Source organism: Chiloscyllium punctatum, chromosome 16, assembly GCF_047496795.1.
Source record: "Chiloscyllium punctatum isolate Juve2018m chromosome 16, sChiPun1.3, whole genome shotgun sequence".
Taxonomy (NCBI): domain Eukaryota; kingdom Metazoa; phylum Chordata; class Chondrichthyes; order Orectolobiformes; family Hemiscylliidae; genus Chiloscyllium; species Chiloscyllium punctatum.
In genome coordinates, this window is record NC_092754.1 from 27,224,828 (window position 1) to 27,247,725 (window position 22,898).

Consider the following 22,898-nt stretch of genomic DNA (forward strand, 5'->3'; position numbering starts at 1 on the left):
CTAAAATACATTTAGTTCAAGTGCAATTACGAATAGGCGACAGACACATCCTGTGAAACAATAAATGGATAACCTGGCCGCCCTCCTGTGTCATTGCCCCGCTTGGGAATGACAGTGGGTGCGATTCTTTCAGGGGCGCGGTGCAATGCCCGCTTCCCATTGGCCTCCTCTGTGGGGGTGTGCATGTAAGGGGCGGGCCGAGTGGTGAGCGACGTGCTCCCGAGTCCCAGTTTACCGGCAATCGCCTCCGGTGCTCGGAGCGGCGTGTCCGCTGTTATCCCAGCCCCGGAGGGGAACTGGCTGGGCTCGGCCTGGCCCGGACCGGACCGGGGCGATGCAACAGCGGAGGCAGGCGCTGGACTTCGCGCTGGGCGGCGCGGCGGCGGCCGGGGCTTGTGTGCTGACCAACCCGCTGGAGGTGGTGAAGACACGGATGCAGCTTCAGGGTGAGCTCCGCGCCCGGGGCTCCTACCCCCGGCTCTACCGCAACGCCTTCCACGCCCTGGTGCTGATCGCCCGGGAGGACGGGCTGCTCGGGCTGCAGAAGGGGCTGGGGGCCGCCATCCTCTACCAGGCGCTGATGAACGGGGTCCGGCTCGGCGCCTACTCGCAGCTGGAGGCGCTGGGTTTCACCCGGGAGCGGGGCGGCAGAGTGAGCACCAGCTGCAGCATCGCGGCCGGGGCAGCTGCCGGAGCCATGGGCGCTGTGCTGGGTAGCCCTGCCTATCTGGTGAGTCCCTTGGTGTTTGCTGTCACCTGACACTGGGGCTTGTTTATCCCTGTCGTGATCACATTTCCCTCCATAGGTGCTGCCGGATCTGCTATGTGTCTTCAGGATTTTCTGTTTTTTTTAAAGATTAGATTCCCTACAGTGTGGAAACAGGCCCTTCGGCCCAACAAGTCCACACTGACCCTCTGAAGAGTAACCCACCCAGTCCCATTTCCTTCTGACTTAATGCACCTAACACTCTGGGCAATTTAGCATTTGTTTTCATCTTTTTTTTGTTTACTACTTATCTCCAACATCCACTGTGTTTTGCATTATTCCACCCCCGCGTCACCCAATCAGTGGTTATTTCTGGCTAAACTTGCAGAGTTGCTAACGTTCAGCAGCAATGCTTGTCAATAATATCAAAACTCGGGGTCATTAGTTTAAGGTGACTGAACAAGTCCAATTCGGTTTCTCTTACCCAGGTTTCCAGTTTATACCGGCGCATGTCTGACAGTTTTTGGTGAAGAGTAGAACATAGGGTTCTGTTTCTCTTTTAAATGACACTGGAGTTTCGCATTTTTTATTGAAAACCAGATTTGGCGAGAATGGGGTTATTTTGCGATTGTTAATAATTTGGGCAAAAGGAATTGAACAGAATCAGTATCCGAGGCTGTGGCTTTCGCCTTGTCTCAGAGTAGAAAGGCTGATTATCAATTGCTATAACGTTTTTTTTTAAATGTATTTTTCATTGTAGTTGATCTTGCTGAGTGATAATTTTGTGCAGTAGACTGTACTTGGTTGATGTGATCTGAGCTGGAACAAATGGAATGAAAGTAGTGCGATTTTCCCCTCTGCGTAATTGTATCTTGCACCTTTTGACTTCCACGAGTAAAAGAACCTTTGAAACGGCAGATAGCGTCATGTGCCCCTTGCCCTGGTAGGTAATTTGTAATAACTTTATGAATCTAATGAGGAAGATTAAACTGAGATTATACTTATTAAACTGGAATGGATGCAAAAAAAAATTACAAGGACGTTACCGAGACGGAAAATTGAGTTCTCAGTTATATTTAGCCTGTGGCTGCTTTTCCCTGGAGTATACTGGGCTGAGAGGTGACCTTTATAGGGGTTTATAAAACCACGAGGGGCATAGATGAGGTGACTACCAAGGCTTTTCCCTAGGGTAGTGAGTCCAAAACCAGAGGGCATAGGTTTAAGGTGAGGAGGGAAAGATTTAAAAGGGACTTGAGGGGTAACTCATTCACACACAGGATAGTGTGTGTTTTGAACGAGTTACTGGAGGAAGTGGTAGAGGTGAATGTAGTTACAACATTTAAAAGACACTTGAAGAGGTACATGAGTAGGAAAGGTTTAGAAGGATATGGGACGAGTTCAGTTTAGGAAATCTGGTTGGCATGAATGAGTTGGCCGAAGGGCCTTTTTCTATGCTGTATGACTGTGATTCATAAACATGTGGAAATTGAAATAGTTTTACAGCACAGGCTCTGAAAGGAACATTTTAAAGGAAAACCGTATCACCTTGGTATAAAAACTCCATTAACATCACAAAAGCCTCCTCCATCACTGCCAGTAATTTGACACAATCACCGAGTGGCATAGACTTGTAGAAACAGACCCTTCAGTCCAACTCTTCCATGCTGACCAGATATCCGAAACTAATCTAGTCCCATTTGGCAGCATTTGGTCCATATCCCCAAACCCTTCCTATTCATATACCCATCCAAATGCCTTTTAAATGTTGTAATTGTGCTCCACCACTACTACTGGCAGCTCATTCCATACACACACCACTGTGTAAAAACGTTGCCCCTTAAGTCCCTTTTAAATCTTTTCCCTCTCACGCTAAACTTATGCCGTCTAGTTCTGTACTCCCGCCCCAGGGAAAAGACCTTGTCTATTACCCTATCCATGCCCCTCATGATTTTATAAACCTCTATATTGTCACCCTTCAGCCTGCAACGCTCCAGGGAAAATAGCCCCAGCCTATTCAGCCTCTCCCTTTAGCTCAAATCCTCCAACCCTGGGAACATCCTTGTAGATCTTTTATGAACCCTTTCAAGTTTCACAACAACCATATTCTATCATCTCACGTCAGGTAACCACTGAACAGTGATGAGCATCATTTTGAAGGACGTTAGTGTCATCAACATGCTGACAGCACAGTAGAGAGGAAACAATGGGATTGATAAGACCAGCAGTGCCTTGGTATATTTTTGAAATGATTATACATTTTAGATTACCCTAATACACATTTTTGCCTCACCTTGAGGAACAGGGAAGCGTTCCATGCCCTTAGTTGGAAAAATAAAGGTTTTGCAGTGTCAATGGTCTTTTTTTTCAGTTTCGATGCTCTTGGCTCATGGAAGTCCTGACTGACTGTATTTTCCACCTTTTCCTGCTTCCAGCAACTCCCAGAACAAAGCCGCCGCCTTTGATTGGTATCACGTTCACAAACATTTACTCCCAGCCCAATGCTCAGTGTTACATCTACAAGATGCACTGCAGAAATTTTCCAAGGGTCCTTAGCACCTTCCAAACCCACAATCATTACATTGAGAAGGACAAGAGCAGCAAATAACTCAGCACTGTACTTTGCTGTACTCAGTAAAGATCTCACTTTTATCCCTGAACAACTTCTCTTTTAACTCCTTTCACTTTCTTCAGATCAAAGATGTGGCCATGGGAACCTGCATGGGACCCAGTTGTGCCAGTCTTTTTGTGGGTATGTGGAATGTTCGTCACTCCAGTCCTACTATGGCCTCCACCCATGATGCTGTTTCCCTCTCATGTCCAGAATTGGAAAAGAAAATCATTTTCACTTCCAGTTTCCACCCTGTTCTCACCTTCACCTGGTTCATCTGTGACTACTCCCCTTCCTCAACAATCCCTATTTCCAGTTCTGTGGATAGGCTCTCCACCAACGTCCACTATAAACCAACTGACTCCCACAGTTACCTTGATTATACATCCTCACTCCCTGCTTCTCGTAAAGATTCTATTCCATTCTCTCAGTTCCTCCATCTCTGTTGTATCTGTTCCAGTGATGCCAGCTTTGACAAGGGGGCCTGCAACTGAGGATTTCCCAGCACCCTTGTTGACAGAGCCCTCAGCTGGGTCTGATCTATCTCCTGCACTTCAGCCCTCACCCCCTCTCTTTCCTCCCATAACAGTGATAGGATTCCTCTTGTCCTCATCTACTATCCCACCAGCATCCACATTCAACGGATCAATAGCAGCCATTTCACCACCTCCAGCAGGATGCCACCACTCTATACCTATTTCTCTTTCTTCCCTTGTCAGCGTTCCGTAGGGCTTTTCCATGTTGGACACCTGGTCTATTCCTCCTTCACCTTCAACAAACCCACCTCACAGCCACATGGAATATTCCCCTTCCAGGCATGCTTTCTAGCTGAAACAACACTTTACCTGCACATCATTCAATCTAGTCTATTGTATTTGCTGCTTACAATATGGTCTTCTCTACATTGAGGAAACAAAGCACAGATTCTGTCCACAAAAATGACCTTTGTCTTCTAGTTGCCTGCGATTTCAATACGCCATCATGTTCAATGGCCAACGTCTGTCTTGAGCTTGCTGCAGTGTTCCAGTGAAGCTGGAAGAATGGCACTTCATTTTTTGCTTGGGAACCTTATGAACTCTATGAAGTTCGGCAATGTTAGGGCTTGAGCACCTCCTCACATGTCCTTACCTGACCCCCGCATACCTGACCTTGTCATCACATGGGTCATCACCACCAACAACCCATTATCAGCCAACAGTGGACCCCATTAGCGGCTATTCATTCCTCCAGGCTAACCTTTATCCAGTCCTTCGCCTAACTGTTTTTCTTTGTCTCTCTGGGCTCCACCTTCACGTAAAATTTAGTTCTCCTTCTTTCATCTCCCCCCACCCGCCCCCAAATCATCCATGTTCCAGCCTTTATAACAACCTTTTCCTGGGTACAGTCAGTTCTGAAGAAGGGTCACTGGACTGGGATGTTAATTTTGCTTTCTCTCCATAGATGCTGCCACACCTTTTGAGTTTCCCCAGAAATTTCTGATTTTGTTTCTGATTTTGTTTCTGATTTCCAGCAACCACAGCTCTTAGTTTTTTTTTGTTTTACATGGAAACTCTACCTTTCTGAAAGTTTCCCTCAAAGCCACAAACTAGCCTGAATTAGAAATATATTGCCATTCCCTAAGTGTCACGGAGTCAAAATCCTCAAACTCCTTCCGTACTGATTAATAAAATGCATCCAATTGACCCCCTCATTTTCTGTTTCCCACTTGGCCTTCTGCCCCAAGGCTTTGTCAATTTTTTTGTTCTTTCCAACCTGCAATCCCCCTCCAAGCAGGTCTGTATCTGAGAGCTGGAGAGATGTGAAACAAAAGCTAGGGGGTTAGATGGCATAAAGGTCGGGTAATTTTGGGAACTAGGAAGACTAAAGACTGAGATGATTTATTCTTAATTACATCCTTCATTTGTATTAGTTTCGCATTCTTGCTGAATTACTTACAATCTGCTACCTCATTAGTAGTGTTTGCTAAATGGGGCAGTGGTAATAGCTGTTCACTGTGAGGATCCTAGTAATATTAATGAGATCACGGTGTCTGTTAGCCGACATATTTGTGACCAGTGTGAGTTACTATAAGAAGCAATAGCAGAAGCTACCAGTGTGAAGGGGTCTGGTGACTTTGTGCAAGATTCCTGAAGCACAGGTCATTATAAGAAATTCCAGTAGCAGCTGCTGGTCTGAAGAACTGCTGCACCAGGGAGCAGTTTGTGTTTTAATTGGTTTAGTTAATGGATCTTAGGGATAGATCTTCTGTGGTCCCCTTGTGTTGGTAGATCCATTCACAGAGATCTTTATGAAAATACTTACCACGTCATTTGAATGCCATCAGGAGTTCTCTACCCTCCTCTCTCATATATTTGTATGAAATAGGAGCAGGTTTAGGACAATCGACCCTTGACCCTGCTGTGCCAGTTGACAAGCTCATGGCTGATCTGATTGTAGCCTAACATAGAAGGCAATTACCTCTGTCTTAAAAATATTCAACAACATTCCCTCCAAACCTTTTTCTGGGGAAAAGAGTTCCACGGGTGTTCAAACCTCAAAGGAAAAATACATCTTCTCATGTCCATCTTAAAAAGGGTTTTTATGTGTTTGTGTCATTTGTCCACTAGTTCTAATCTCTCCCACAATGGGAAATCATCCTTTCAGCATTCACTCTATTAAGGCCACTCAGTCTTATAAAATAAAAATGCTAGAGAAATTCAGCAGGTCTGGCAACATCTGAGGAGAGAGAAAGTTAGCATTACCAGTCTAATAGGATTCTTCTGCCAAAGGAGAGTCATACTGGACCTGAAACACACTTTCTGTATCATATACTGTTTTCTATCTTCAGGAGTATTCTGCTTTTATTTCAGGATTTTATACGTTTCAAAACAGCACCTCTCAATCTTCTAAACTCCAAAGGATTTAAGCCCAACCAGTTGAAGCTTTCTTGATAAGAACATCTCTCCTTCCCAGGAATCACTCTAGGTTACTTTGTCTGAGCTTCTAATGCAGTTATGTTCTTTCTTAAGTAAGGAAATCAAAACAAAATTCTCTAGATTCAGTCTCACCAATACCCTGTACATCTGTAGTCAAACTTCTCTACTTTTATATTTCATTCCAGTTGTCGTCTTCATACTATTTGTTTTGTGATTCATTTCCAAGGACACCCAGATTACTCAAGTCCATTTAAGAATGTCTCAAGACAACTATCTCTGACAAATTAAGCTAGTATTGTAAAATTGAACTGTTGGAACTGAATAACAAGTTTAACTGGTGATAAATATTTTGCAACCAAAACGTTGAAATTGAATGGTGCTCCCATCACTGAATCCCCCCCCCCCCCCCCTATCATCCATAGACAAGAGATTACTTTGGATTCGCCATATCAATGCATTGGCCACAATGGCAGATCAGAGGCTAGGAATTCTGATGGGAGTAACTCGCACCCTGACTTCCCAAAAGCCTGTCCACCATCCAAAAGGCACAGTCAGGAGTGGGATGGAATGCTTCCCATTTGCCTGGATGGTTGCAGTTCCCAGAGCACTCAGGAAGTTTGACACCATCCAGGACAAAGCAGCTCATTTGGCATCACATCCACAGGACTCACTCCCTCCTCCACTGACATTCAGGTGTGGCAGTAGCAATCACTCATTGAAGAGTATTATTGTCCACCCAGGAAATTTGGTTCTATGCGAACACTTTGAGGGATATCTTTTAACATGGGAATCAGCAGACACATAGTCTTTGACAGAAGGTAATTCCAGTTCTTGTGGCAAGGAAACCTGCACGACTGGGTATTTCCCTACTGCTGCAGCCTTTAGCCACTGCCGCAGCTGTTTCTATCACACAAGTACCTTCCACCTGGATCTCCATGGAAGATTTGTTTTTGATTGCAATTTGGTGAGAACTCCTGACTGTATCACTCTAGGGATCAACAGAACACTCGGGCAACCCCACCACAGCAAGCTGTCAATGCATCCATAGAATGTTAACGCTCAGTAACAGCAGTGTGTATCCTCTACAAAGTGAACCAAGGGTCCTCAGACAGTGTTTTCCAACCCTACGACCACCACCATCTGGAAAGGTAAGATATCAAGTATATTCCCATCCAAGTACTGAGCATCCTGATTTGGGAATATATCGCCATTCCTTCTGTGTTACTGGCTCAAAATCCTGGATTTCCACCCTGACTGCATTGGAGCTCTACATTATGTTGTGTGCCATTCTAATCACCACATTATAGGAAGCAAGTAATTGCTCTGGAGAGAATGCAGGGAAGATTTGTTTCAATGTTGCCGAGGCTGGAGAATTATAGCTACAGGGAGAGATTGGAGAGGTTGGTGTTGTCTTCCTTGGATCAGAGGAAGCTGAGGGGTGACATGATTGAGGTGTATAAAATTGTGAGATGTAGAGCAGACAGGAGCAACCTGTTGCCCTTGGTAGGGAGTTCAAAAAAACAGGAGTTGTAGATTCAAGCTAAGTGGCAGAGTAATTAGAGGGGATGTGAGGAAAATCATTTTACACAGAGTGTGGTAGGTATCTGGAATTCACTGCCTGAGTTGGTGGTGGAGGCAGAGACAATAAACTCCTTTAAGAAGTATCCGGATCTGGACCTTCAGTGCTGTAGGGCAATGGGCCGTGTGCAGGAAGATGGGATTAGAAAAGGCATCTGCGTGTCTTTGTGTCATCATGGACAAGATAGGCCAAATAGCTCCATTATTTACTATATCATTTCTATGGTTCAACAGCATATGAACTGCAGCAGCTCACCACCACCTTCTCAAGAGCAACTAGGGATGGACTATAAATACAGGATCAGCCAGTGAAGCCTACATCTCATGAATGAATAAGAAAAAAAATCCAATATATACGCTTGAAGTGTAATCCCTGCTATTATCTCGGTAACATGACAGCCTACAACAAAGTCGCTACTCGTCTGCTTCTGGGTCCTGTTACATTAAAGAAGGGGATTACCAGGACATTGGCACATCTCCTTGCAATTCTGAGTAATGGAGCGGTGGCAATTAGACAAGTATATGCAAGTACTATCACTGGTCAGAACCAGTCTTCTGGGGCTTTGAATTTATCATAAATAGGTCCTAGTAAACCATCAATGATAAAATAATTGGCCCTTAGACACAGCTGAAACCCCACAAATCCTGAAAATGGTAAGAAGGTCAAAATGTGTGAGTGTTATGCAAATTTATAGTTTTTAAACAAAAAGAGATTGTGCCTAGAACTTCATAAAAACACTGAGGCCTGAGCTGGAGCATTATGGACAATTCTGGGCCTCACATTTTGAGAAACCGGGTACGGTTTTAGAACGGATACCAAAATATGTTTATCAGGATGTTGTCAGCAATGAGGGAATGGACTTTTGAAGAAAGATTTAAGGAGTTAGGACGTTTCTCTTTAAAACCAAAAAAAAAAGGTTGTGTTTTGAAAGCACTATTTCTGTCCTAGTGTCTGATATGTTGGCATCTTTTCCTCTTTCTCTGTTTTCATTCAATTTTTCCAAGAAGACCGGAGGCATCATTTATTAATTTCAAGCACTTACACCTGAGACAGGTGATGTTGAAAATGATATCCCATTATAGGAACTTCCAAAAGTTGATTGGCTGTTCACAGATTGGGAGACTTTTAAAACGACATAATGAAAGTTCAGAGACAATATGTTCCTGTTATGGTGAACGGTAAGGCTGGAAGGTGTAGAGAATGCTGGATGATTAGAGAAATTGAGGCTGTTGTCAAGAGAAAAAAGGCATAAATTAGGTATAGACAGCTGGGATCAAGTGAATCCCAAGAAGAGTACAAAGACAGTGGGAGTATACTTAAGAGGGAAATCTGGAGGACAAAAAGGGGACATAAGATAGCTTTAGCCAGTAGAGTTAAGGAGATTCCAAAGAGATTCCAAAAATGCATTAAGGCAACACTAACTAGGGAAAGAATAGGGCCCCTAAAATATCAATGTGGCCATCTATGTGTGGAACCACAGGAGATGAGTGAGATACTAAATAAAATTTCATGTCAGCATTTGCTGTGGAGAGGGATATGGAAAGTAGGGAACTTATGGAAATAAATAGTGATATCTTTAAAAGAGTTAATATTGCAGAATAAAAGCCGCTGGTGGTCTTAAAACACATAAAGTAGATAAATTCCGGGACCTGATGAGATGTTTCCCAGAACTTTATGGCAAGCTAGGGAAGAGATAACTGGGACCCTTGATATTTGTGTTATCACCTGCCATGGGTGAGGTGCCGGAAGACTGGAGATTGGCTAATGTGGTGCCATTATTTAAGAAAATCTATAAGAAAAAGCCAGGGAACTACAGACAATTAAGCCTAACATTGTTGGTGGTTAAGTTGTTGGATAGGATTCTGAAGGACAGGACTTACATACATTTGGAAAGGCAAGGACTGATTAGGGATAGTCAGCATAGCTTTGTACATGGGAAATTGTGTTTCACTAACTTGATTGAATTTTTTGAAGAGGTGACAAAGAAGATTGATGAAAGCAGAGCGGTAGACATTGTCTATATAGACTTCAGCAAAGGGTTTGACAAGGTTCCGCATGGTAGACTAGTAAGGTTAGATTACATGGGATCCAGGGGCAGGTAGCCAGTTGGATGCAAAATTGTTTTGAAGGTGGGGAGTTGGGGAGGGTTGTTTACCAGACCAGAGGCCTGTGACCAGCGACGTGTCACAAAGATCAGTGCTCGGTCAACTACTTTTCGTCATTTACATAAATGATTCGGATGTGAATATAAGAGGTAAGGTTAGTAAGTTTGACACAAAATAGGTGGTGCAGTGGTCAGTGGTGAAGATTATCTCAGAGTACAATGGGACCTTGCTCAGATGGGCCAATGAGCTGAGGAATGGCTGAGGAGTTTAATCTAGATAAATGTGAGGTGTCACATTTTGGAAAGGCAAACCAGGGCAGGACTTATACAGTTAATAGTAGAGCTCTGTGAAGTGTTGACAAACAGAGGCCTGGACTTGCAGGGGCATAGTTCCTTGCAAGTGGAGTTGCGGGTAGACAGGGTGGTGAAGAAGATATTTGGCACACTTTGCCTTCATTGGTTGTAATACTGAGTATAGGAGTTGGGATTTCATGTTGCAGCTGTACAAGACATTAATGAGGCCACTATTCAAGTACTGTATACAAGTCTACTTGCCTCTCTATAGGAAAGATGTTGTTAAACTTTAGATGGTGTAGTAAAGATTTACAAGGATGTTGCTGGAATTGCAGCGTTTCAGCTATAGGAAGCGGCTGAGTAGGCTGGGGCTTTTTTCCCTGGAGCATCAGAGACTGAAGGGTGACCTTACGGAGGTTTATAAAATCATGAGGGGCATGGATAGGATGAATAGCCAAGGCATTTGTCCTAGGGTGGGGGAGTCCGAAACTGGAGGACGTAGGTTTAAGGTGAGAGAGGAAAGATTTAAAAGGGACCTAAGGGGCAACTTTTTCCACATAGAGGGTGGTGTGTATGGAACCAGCTGCCAGAAGAAGTGGTGGAGGTGGTTACAATTACAACATTTAAAAGGCATCTGGATATATACATGAATAGGAAGGTTTTAAGGGGATATGGACCAAATGCTGGCAAATGGGACTAGATCAGTTTTGTATACCTGGTTGGTACAGATGAGTTGGACTGAAAGGTCTGTTTTCATGCTCTGTGATTCCATGTTGGGCTAATAGAGTTGATGAGAGATTTTGACACAGTAGACAGAGGAAGAAAAAAATCCGTCTGACAAATAGGTCAATAACTAGAGATCATATATTCAAATCATTAGCAAAAGATCCAGAGGAGATGAGAAGAATATTTTTCACCGAGAGTTTTTGGGATCTGGCTGACCTGAAAAAGCAGTGGAAACCATTTCATTGAAGAGGAGTTAAACAGCTGTTTGAGAATGAGGAACCAGCAGTGTTACAGACAAAAAAAACAGGATTTCTAGCAGATGTGCCAAACAGCCTTCTACACTATTCTCTTTTACTGTTCAGTGAAGCTTGCTGATGGTCAATACTGGAAGGTTGTGCAGCTTTATTTTAGTTTCGGCTTTGCCCACCTGCACAGATTTAGTATCCATAAATCCTGTTTTTAGTATCCATAAATCCTGTTTTTAGTATCCATAAATCCTGTTTTTTTTTCAACCTATTCCTAAGCAGCCTCGGCCTCTTTAAAGAGTGCTTCGTGTCATGGTAAAGGATGCAACAAGTATTGGTCAATCACAAGGTTGGCCTCTGTGAGTTTCTCTGTTCTTTGATTTTGGTGATGGGTTTATGCATCTCACATAAACACGGTTGTCTAAAGCAAAAAAATTAAACACCTCTGTATCCATTTTAAATAAAAGTGGCTGGAGCATTCATCTTAAAGCATTGCTTCTTCCCCCAAGAATAAACGTCTGGTTAAAAACATCTGATAACAATGCGCATCTGTTACATGATCAGAATATTAATTTAACCTCTCCAAAATTTTGCGTATGGTTCCTCGTTAGCACCAATTGAAAATGGCAGAGCATTCCTTAACAAGCCTCCTTTGGGAGTCATTGATCAGGTAACAAAGAGGTATTTTGGTTTGTGGTAAAAGTTAACTACAAGCTGTCAACCCTTATCCTGATTTGGAGGTGCTAGTATTGGACTGGGGTGGACAAAGTTAAAAATCACATGACACCAGGTTATAGTCCAACAGGTTTATTTGGAAGCACTAGCTTTCATAGCACTGCTCCTTCATCAGGTGATTGTGGAGCAGGACCATAAGTCACAGAGTTTATAGCAAAAGGTTACAGTATCATGTGGCTGAAATATATTAAACAAACTTAGATTAAGATCTTTCATTTTTTAGAATGGTTTTGCTACTTTTGGTTCATTAATATTTAAATGTCAGAACTCCAAGATAACTTTAGGTTTCTAACAAAATGTGTCATCTCAGCTCAGACAGTGCATTAAAGATGTGAGGTTAAAGTCTGTCTGTGTCCCCATCTTGAGTCAGACTGGTTCTAATTCTAAAGTGGGATTTACAGAATCTTACGTAGTTTGACGGTAAGTTATGCATTTTTTTGAGCAAAATAAAATATAATTCTGCAAATACAGATTCACCCCATAAGCTTGTATGTGTGTGCATGCAGGAGAGACAGAGTGAGTGTGCATATGAGAGTGCATGCATGTGGGTGTGAGTGAGGGACTTTTTAATCAATCGGTCTATGTAGATATTTGGTCATGCTAAGTGAAATTATGCTCTTTTATTAGAATGGCAAGTATATTGAACCATACAATGCACAGTTTATCATTCTTTCATAAGGTTAGCATTGTGTCTTTAATACTACAATATCGAATTATTGTAAAAATTAACTCAGCTTCAGGTCACTATGTTAGACTGAGTTTGGTCAAGAAACCAAATGAGAGTAATGAGATTGATCACTTTAAGGTTGAAGCTCAGAAATATTTATCATTTTAAGATTGCTCAGATTCTGTTACGACATGGGTACAAGAAAAAGGTGCTCATATCTACTGCAAAACACTTATAACAACAAGGCTCCCAGTGATACTAACTGTGAGTGAAAGGTTATGTGATTTGAAAAGACATCTGGGATGGGGATGTGGTATGTTCACAGTTGATGGTGATTGCACATCTTGAATCAGAGCATTTGGAATGAATTTCCTGGGAAATCTGCCCAGAATCAATGAAGCTAGTGCTTTTTGATTGATTCTTGGAAAGTAAATAATTGGTGTTTTCTTTACCCATTACAGCAAAATAATTACTTTAATTTTACAGCTACATAATTAAATCCTGGTGAGCTATGATTTCAAATTCTCTGTATGAACAACAAAGACCTGTTGTTTTCATCTTCTCGTATCTCTCACTCTCATGTCATTTTGGAAAACAAACTCTAAAACGCTACTACTCCCGAAGGAGTTTTTGCTTTGCAATAACGGAGATTCTCCTCACAATAAATGCTCACAAAAAACAGTCAAAAATACTTGCTTCATCAATGTGGCAGGTTTCTCTGAAAATTTATTTCAAATTTTCTGAGCTGTCCAGCCACCATCTCCCACTATGACCATTCCACATTCATACCCTTTGCAATTGCATGACCTTTTGAAGAATGTCATGACTACTTTGTCAATAATATCATTTAAAAAGTATGCCAGCAGACACAATCCTTACTTCTACTATCATGTGTTCTTACAAAATCAAAGCAAATGTAATTGCTGAATAATATTCTGGGAAATGCACAAATAGCTGTAGTTGTTACATCTCTAGCTAATAGACCATAAGACATAGGAGCAGAAATTAGGCCATTCAGCCCATTGAGTCTGCTCCACAGTCAGTCATGGCTGATAAGTTTCTCAACCCCATTCTCCCACTTCCTCCCCATAACACTTGATCCCGTTGATACTCAAGAACCTATCTATCTCAGTGTAAATAAACTGCACAGCCTTCTGTGACAATGAATTCCATCGATTCAGCACCCTCTGGCTGAAGAAGTTTCTCCTTATCTCTGTTCTAAAAGGTCTTCTCTTTAGTCTAAGGCTCTACCCTTGGGTCCTAGTCTGTCCTAACAATGGAAGCAACTTTCCAACATCTACTCTGTCCAGGCCGTTCAGTATTCTGTATGTTTCAATTAGATCCCAACCACCCGTCCTTCTAAGCTCCATCGAATATAAAGCCAGAGTTCTCAAACTTTCCTCATATGTTAAGCTTTTCATTCCTGGGACCATTCTTGTGAACCTCCTCTGAACACAGTCCACAGCCAATACATCCTTACTGAGATGTGGAGCCCAGAACTGCACACAATACTCCAAACATGGTCTGACCAGAACTTCAAGAGCCCCTGAAGTACATCCCTGCTTTAAGATTCAAGTCCTCTTAAAATAAATGCTATCATTGCAATTGCCTTCCTAACTATTGACTCAACCTGCAAGTTTACCTTGAGAGAATCCTGGACTAGAATTCCCATCTCTTTGCACTTCAGACTTATGAATTTTCTCCCCATTTAGAAAATAATCCATGCCTCTATTCTTCCCACCAAAGTGCATGAGCTCACACTTTCCCATACTATACTCCATCTGCCACTTAGAGTGATAGAGATGTACAGCATGGAAACAGACCTTGTCTTCTATCTTTGAGCCAGTTCTGTATCCAAATGGCTAGTTTTCCATGAGATCTAACCTTGCTAATCAGACTCCCATGGGGAACCTTGTCAAATGCCTTACTGAAGTCCATATAGATCACATCTATATGGAACAGGATACTGATTGGGAATGATCAGCCATGATCATATTGAATGGCGGTGCAGGCTCGAAGGGCTGAATGGCCTACTCCTGCATCTATTGTCTATTATCTACTGCCCTCATCAATCTTCTTTGTTACTTCTTCAAAAAAACTCAATCAAGTTTGTGAGACATGATTTCCCACGCACAAACTCATGTTGACTATCCTGAATCAGTTCTTGCCTTTCCAAATACATGTACATCCTGTCCCTCAGGATTCCCACCAACAACTTGTCCACCACTGAGGTCAGGCTCACCGGTCTATAGTTCCCTGGCTTGTCTTTACCACCCTTAAACAGTGGCACCACATTTGCCAACCTCCAATCTGATTCTGTGTTGTGAACTTTGCCCAAACCGGTTCCTCCAAGATTAGTTGTGAAATTCACTGTTTGTTATTTTTGCCCATTCCCCTAACCTGTCCAAATCCTTCTGCAGCATCGCCACCTCCTCAATGCTATCAGTCCCTTTACCTATCTATATATTGTCTGCAAATTTAGCCAGAATGCCCTCAGTCCCTTCATCTAGATTATTAATGTATAAGATGAAAATTTGTGGTTCTACAATTAGTTCAAAATTATGCTTCATGAAGTTAGTCATAGCTGACATCACCTCTAGCGTACCCAATTGCCTTGATCCTTTGCAATTCATCTACTGGCGCAACAGGTCCACAGCAGATGCCATCTCCCTAGCACAACACTTATCCCTGGAATATTTAAATAATGAGGATACCTATGTCTGGCTCCTACTTATTGAATACAGTCTGCCTTTAGCATCATAGTTCCAAACAAACTCATCTCTGAACTCCAAGACCCCAAGTCTCGGCTCCTCCTCTGTTACTGGATCCTCAACTTCCTGACCCAGAGATCACAATTAGTAAGAATAGGTGACAACACTCCCTCTACTATAATCCTCAACACAGATGCCGCACAAGGTTGCGTACTCAGCCCTCCACTAGACTCCTATACACACATGACAATGTGGCCAAATTCCACCCCAACTGCATTTACAAGTTTGGTGATGACACCACCTTTGTAGGCCAGATCTCCAACAACGAGACTGAATACAGGAAAGCGATTGAATGCTTAGTGGCATGTTGTAATGACAGCAATCTCTCCCTCAGCATCAGCAAAATGAAGGAGCTGGTCATTGACTTTAGAAAGCAGAGTGATGGGCACGCTCCTGTCTGCATCATTGGTGCTGAGGCAGTGATGGTCGAGTGTGTCAGGTTTCTGTGAGTGATTATCACCAACAATTTGACCTGGTCCACCTATGTCAATGAGATGGTCAAGAAAGCACAATGATGTCTTTGCTTCCTTAGAAGGCTAAGGAAAATTGGCATGTCCACAAGGACTTTTACCATTTTTTATAGATGCTCCATAGAAGGCACCCTATCTGGTTGCATCATAGCGTGGTTTGGCAATTGCTCTTCCCAAGACCGCAAGAAACTACAGAGTCATAAACACAGCCCAGTCCATCCATTGACTCCATCTATATTTCCCACTGCCTCAGGAAAGCAACTAACATTTAAAGACCCCTCCCACCTCAATTATACTCTTTTCCACCCTCTTCGATTTGGTAGAAGATATAAAAGTTTGTATACACGTATGAATAGATTCAAGAACAGCTTTCCTGCTGTTATCAGACTCTTAAACAGACCTCGCAAATGTTAATTCTTATCTCTGTCTGTCTGTCTCTCTCTCTCTCTGCATCTTCTCTGTGGCTGTAACACTGTATTCTGCTCTCTGTTCTGCTACCCTAGTGCACTATCGGTGGTATGATCTGCCTGGATAGCACACAAAACAATACTTTTCATTGTACCTCAGTACATATGACAACAATAAATCAATCAATCAATTACTGAGGACTATCAACTCCAACTGAGGCTTCCATGTCAAATGATTTGGAGATGCCAGTGATGGACTGGGGTGTACAAAGTTAAAAATCACACAACACCAGATTATAGTCCAACCGGTTTAATTGGAAGCACTAGCTTTCTGAGCACTGCTCCTTCATTAGGTGGTTGTGGCATTCACAATTGTAAGACAGAATTTGCTATAAAGTCTGTGCCTTACAGTTGTGTACTCCACAACCACCTGATGAAGGAGCTGTGATCCGAAAGCTAGTGTGCTTCCAATTAAACCAGTTGGACTATAAACTGGTGTTGTGTGATTTTTATCCATGTCAAATGTTCATGCAATTGTACAGTCACCAAAATCCTATAGTGCAAGTAATTGTCTTAATTTTGGGATACATTAATATTACATTTTCTTTAAGCTTGGCGGAAAGGACCTGTAAGTGAATAGGACAGCTTGTGCTGTATCAGAAACCTGATCTTCTGAAGAAAGAAGAAAGAAACTTGCATTTAAATAGCACCTTTTCCAACCTCCGAATGTTCCACATATTCTACAGCCAATAAAGTACTTCTTAAAGAAGAATCACAATTGTAATGTAGGAAATATCAGTCAATTTATGCACAGTAAAACCCCACAAATAATAAGGTGATAATGAACTCATGAAATGATTTGTTTTAGTGGTGTTGGTTGAGGGATAAATATTAGGTAAGACATTGTAGAAATCTCTGGTGTTCTTCCTCAAACTGATACCATGGAATCTTCCATGTCCATCTGAAAAGATATATTGGGCTGCGGTTTAACATCTCATCCAAAAGGCAACAATACCTCTGACTACTTCAGTTCTCCATCTGAAATGTCAGCCTTGTTTTTGAGCTCAAATTTCTGGAGTCAGACTTATTCTCATAATCTTCTCTCTCTACATTTCTCCTTTGTCCTTTTTAAAGGATGTTGGTAAGACAGACTAAATAATCCTGAGCATGCTAAGAATTACACTAACAACCAATTTAAGATTGTCAGTCAGGCTTGCAGAGTGGCAGGCTTGTGCACAGAAGAAATTACATCTATTAATACACAGGGACCTGTTCTTTGCAGATAGAAAGTACACGTACACACATTGTGCTTGTTTCACCTTTTACAAAACAGGAGATGGCCACTCTCCCAAATCATTCTTCAGGCAATGCCTTGACCAATCAAAACGAATTTGCCCAGTTTCGGTTGAAACATACTTGGCAATAAACTGCCAATTGTCATCTAGCTGGTGCATTCTCCATGGCAATGCTCTACCAATCACAATTCACTTGCCAACCAATCAGCATTTCTTTTCATATAGCATAAAATGGATTTCCCCTTTCTATAGGTAATCTTGCCAATGTCTTAATGAATGTAAGACAAAAAGCTTCAATAAATTCAGCCATACTCAAGTTCTGTACTACCAAACTTCATGAATTGTAAAGGTTTGGAAGGATATGGGCCAAACGCAGGCAAGTGGGACTGGTTTAGATTGGGAACATGCTCAGCATAGACCCTTTGGTCCAACTAGTCTGTTTCCATGCTGTGTGACTCTATAAATATCAATGGAATTCAGTGCTTTGTTAAGCAGTAGTGCTGAGCTTTCTGTGACTATTTTGATATTTAGCCTGTGATAAATTGTTTAATGGAAGGTGATGTTGTCAGACCTGGTACACTAGATTCTTTGATGACTGTCACCTTATGAAATTGTTGGGAAATTGAGTTCAAAATGGTTTTATTCATCAGTCTGAGGGCATCATTTTCAGTACAGAATAACCTGCATCTGTAACCCTCTCCCTTTACACTCTGTGCACTGATCGCAGATGTGGACTAGGTAGGAGAGAGTGCCGTGCATTTTCATTTGTTCCTGCAGTTCCTTTGAACGAGTTCTTATCACCTTACTTAAAGGAAAACTTAGATGAGGCTGGGATTTAAATAGTATTCGGTCATGTGAACAGCAAGATCTGTTCCAATGAATTAGCACATTTATAAAGTGAAGGAAAACAACAGCTGCTCACTTCACTTACTGTGCCGGATTCATTCAGCGTGGCTTTGTTAAGTGAATGTGTCCCTTCATGTGTAGTTTGTGGGAGCAGTTCAGGCTCACCTTTAGCTATTCTGTCACAATTTATTGACAATGCACATGGTCTAAACTCACTTCCCTCATGTAAGACTTTACACTCATTCTACCTTACATTTCTTCTATGTTATTTTCTTTATATTCACGTTTTGTTCTACAAAACATATTCTTCAATTTTAGAACCAGTTATTTTAATACTCAGAGGTGCTTTTACACACCACCAAATTCTTCCACCATCAAATCATCCAACTGGTTTATACAGGAGCTGCAGAGAAGCCCTATGAAATGGAAGAAGCTGTGTCTTACAATGAGCTTGTTTACAATTTGGTGAGTTACTGGAGAATGCACAAGTATTGGGTGTCGGCTAAGGATGTACAAAACTTAATTATGATGTCCTTATCCTTTTTATTTCTACATCTCGCCTCAACTCTAATATCCTACTGAGGCTCTTTGATCTCTTTTAATGAACAAAGGCCATGTGTTTTGGACACTGGAGGGCTTCTGTCACCTGTAGAAAGTTAAAAATCACACAACACCTGGTTATAGTCCAACAGGTTTATTTGGCTTCCAAATAAACCTGTTGGACTATAACCAGGTGTTGTGTGATTTTTAACTTTGTCCACCCCAGTCTAAAACTGGCATCTCCAAGTCATAGTCACCTGTAGAGTTGAAGATCAGCAAGACTGTGCCTTCCAGATAAAATCGGAGGAAGGAAATTGCGATAAAATTCAGTAATTGTGTGCACTGTTCAGAGTCCTGTTGTGGTTACAGTGTCAAACCTGTCTGTTACCTGCAAATCTTTTGTGAAGCTTCAGTAGGTAATTCTAAAACTGTTGGAGAGAAAGGTTACTCTCTAGTGGGTGGTCAGGAGGCAGAGTGAATCTGCTTATTTTTCTGAGAGCGAGAAAGTACACAAGCAGAACATACCATACCATGTTACCTTTACAGTCACAGAACTTCCTGCATGGTAGACTGGCTAACAGAGTTAGATCACATGGAATACAAGGAGAGCTAACCATATAGATACAAAATTGGCTCAACCCAATGGACTCCCTGGTCATCAGGACATCCTTCCTGCGTTTATCTAGTCCTGTTAGAAAATTATAATTTCATTCTCAAAATGTCAGTGAATGTAGTCCTAATCAATCCAGTCTCTCTTCATACATCAGTCCTATCATCCCAGGAATCTGTCCAGTAAAGCTTCATTACACTCCTTCCATTGCCAGAACATTCTTCCTTGGACAAGGAGGTCAAAACTGCGCACAATACTCCAGGCCCTGTATAATTGCATCATGACATCCCTGCTCCTGTATTTGAATACTCTCACTATGAAGCAAACATCCAATTTACCTTCTTTGATACTTGCTGTACCTGCATACTTACTTTCAGTGACTGATGTACAAGGACACAGAGGTGTCGAGACAGCTCCCCCTCTTCCAATCTATCAACATTCAGATATTTGACTTGATTTGATTTTGCATAACCTCACACTTACCTGCCATGAAATTGCCCACTCCCTCAACTTGCTCGTGAATGGGCTTTTTACCAACAGAGGAGAGGGTGGGGGAGGAAGCTGCAGCTGGAGCAGCTTTGAGTTAATTCTCATAAACACCGAAATCCCAGTGGGATGTTCATTGTGCTTGTGGGTCTGGTTCTATGGTGTCAGATGATCCCAATGGTAATTACAGTTTTTGAATATTACTTGTAAAATAATAAATATGATGCTGTCAAGTGCACACCTAAAAGATTATGTGCCAGTGTGGTAGTGGGACAGTGTTAGTCATTCATTAAGCATTTTACAATTCATGGGTACAATAAATCCATATGTAGTGAAATATAAATATTTCAGCAATTATTTGGAATTTCCCGAGAGCTGATTTTTGATTCCTCTTCTGCCTGGTCTAAATGAGATGTGACTGTTTTGTGCTTTGCTTACTCTCAGGTAAAGACTCACCTTCAGGCCCAGTCAGCAGCTGTCATCGCTGTGGGACACCAACATAACCATCAGGTACACACTGCTTTGGAAAGAAAGGCTTGTATTTAGACAGCAAAATTTACATCCATGAAAGTGTCGAGAGTGTATTGCTGGAAAGACACAGCAGATCAGGCAGCATCCGAGGAACAGTAGAGTCGACGGTTCGGGCATAAGCCCTTCATGCCTAAAACATCAATTCTCCTGCTCCTCGGATGCTGCTTGACCTGCTGTGTCTTTCCAACACCACACTCTCGATTCTGATCTCCAACATCTGCACTCAAATTTGTAAACTCATGTACTGTACTTGATACCTAGTATTAGATATTTCTAATACTGTATCCTGTACCCCTGCTTCTACACTATCATGTGCTTTAATTTTAAAGGAGGAGGATTAAATGCCTGGAATGCATTTGGATCCAAACCTAGGAAATAAGAGAATCTAAAATGATTGGAATAATGCCAACAGAACAGAATTGGGCACAGCCTGGCAGTACCTGGGTCTCTGGTGAAAGTTCATTATGTTAGGACAGTAATTGGTGCTAAAAGATCCTAATATGCTGACTCTGTGCTCCTGCTGTTACCAATGGCTTGTTGTGTTGGAGCCAGTCAGTGTTTCCCTGCTATAAAGGTCATTAATGACGTTGCAATTCCGATGCAGTCAGTTATTAACTACGGTTGAAGTTCCCATTGTTTCTGAAGCTGTGAACATTTTACTGATTGGGGGAGAGGGTTGATGGGTCAACTCCAGGAGAGCTGAATTTACGTTCCCCACCCTAATGTTAAATCCTAAAAGATTACTGCGGTTTTGCAGCTTGTTTTCCTTACAGATTGTCCATTGACCCAGGGAGCTGACCAGGGAATTGATCACAGCTTTACATCACTCTAAAATTAGTCCTGGTTTGCTGCAAGTGTATGTTAATAGATTAAAGTAAACCTTACAATTAAATTGCACATCACGACAAACCAGTCATGGCTCGGGTCAACAATTAATGCTTTCAAAAACCATCTCCCGGTGTCCGCCTGCCTGCCTCACCCCAACAGCATTGATTTCCAGTTCTATTTTGCTTTCAAATCTCAGCCCTATGTTTCTCCTTAATTTAAGAATTTGTCCCATAACCTTCACAACTGTAATCCTGGTTGACTACTCTCTGACTGGACCTTTGCTCTTCCTGCTGTCTCTCTTCTCCTCTGACTAATCATTGCTTTCCCCACCATCCTCCCCCCCCCCCCCCCCCCCACCCAACCAGGTTCTCTGACTGGATCACTGCACTTCCCACTGTCTGTTCCTCCGACTGGATCAATGCATCTCCCCTGCCACATTTCCTACAGATCTGCCTCTAGGATCACAGGCCTCCCTCCACACACACAGACCCTCTGCTCCTCTATCAGAGACTGATCTCTCAGTCAGTGTATCTCAGCTCTTTGGAAGACTCTTTTTGAAACACTTTGTCTTGCAACTTATCTACCCCCTACACGAGCACCACCAACACCAACCTTCCCCCCTCGCACCCCCCACCCCCCCCCCCCCCCCCAATTTCCATGATGTCTTCCACCATCTTCTGGTCACTGACTCTGCATAACATTCTCCAACATGACCAGGCTGGGTAATTCCAGGCATATATTTTGTTCCGTAAAGCTCTCCTTGTCAGATGAGCATGACCTCATTGTGTCTTCAATCCCAGGGAGTCACAACTGCCTTCTTGACAATCTACAGACAACAAGGGATCCTGGGCCTGTGGCGAGGGGTCAGTGCTGCTGTGCCAAGGGTGATGGTTGGATCTGCAGCACAGCTCGCTACGTTTGACTCTGCCAAGCAGTTAGTCAAGGATCAGCAGGTGAGTGCATATCAAGTTGGGATTGTTACATATCACGGAGAAGGACAATGATTTATAGCTGCAGTCTTTAATACAATCTGCCTTCAGGACCAGGATTGGTGATTTAGAGTCATAGAGATATACAGCACAGAAACAGACCCTTCAGTCCAACTCGTCCATGCCAACTAGATATTCTAAATTAATGCTGGTCAATGGGACTAGATTTCGCCCATATCCCTCTAAACCCTTCCAATTCATATATCCATCCAGATGCCTTTTAAATGTTGTAATTGTACCAGCCTCCACCACTTCCTAGCAAGTTGACAGGGTCACAGTGCAACCACTCATCAGACCTCAAGAGGGTCCCTGAAGTGACAGACCTCCTTGGCGTTGTTGGAGATAGAAAATTCAGTGATCCAAAGGAATTTTTTTTGTTGTTCAGATCTTCATGCTCCGGGCGCTGTTCGTAATGGTTTAATAACTTTATCTGAGGTTTGTTGCCTGTTTGTGGCTGAGGTGGTGGCAGAGGCTGTCCTATCCTGCCCCATTTCAAAAGGTGCCCATGTGGCCATCAGCTTCCCCATCCCAGTCAATCTGCTCTTG

At 42.4% G+C, this 22,898-nt stretch overlaps 1 protein-coding gene across 1 annotated transcript in view; it reads left to right on the top strand.

The window, feature by feature from the left end:
• Positions 1-219: 219 nt before the first annotated feature.
• The window catches only part of LOC140487096 (solute carrier family 25 member 35-like), a 31,706-nt gene continuing 9,027 nt past the window's right edge, over positions 220-22,898 (top strand). The window contains exons 1-3 of the mRNA XM_072586565.1: positions 220-730; positions 20,449-20,514; positions 22,164-22,316. Of these exons, the coding sequence (XP_072442666.1) occupies positions 335-730; positions 20,449-20,514; positions 22,164-22,316 (615 nt within the window). The 5' untranslated portion in view covers positions 220-334. The remainder of the gene's footprint in view (positions 731-20,448; positions 20,515-22,163; positions 22,317-22,898) is intronic.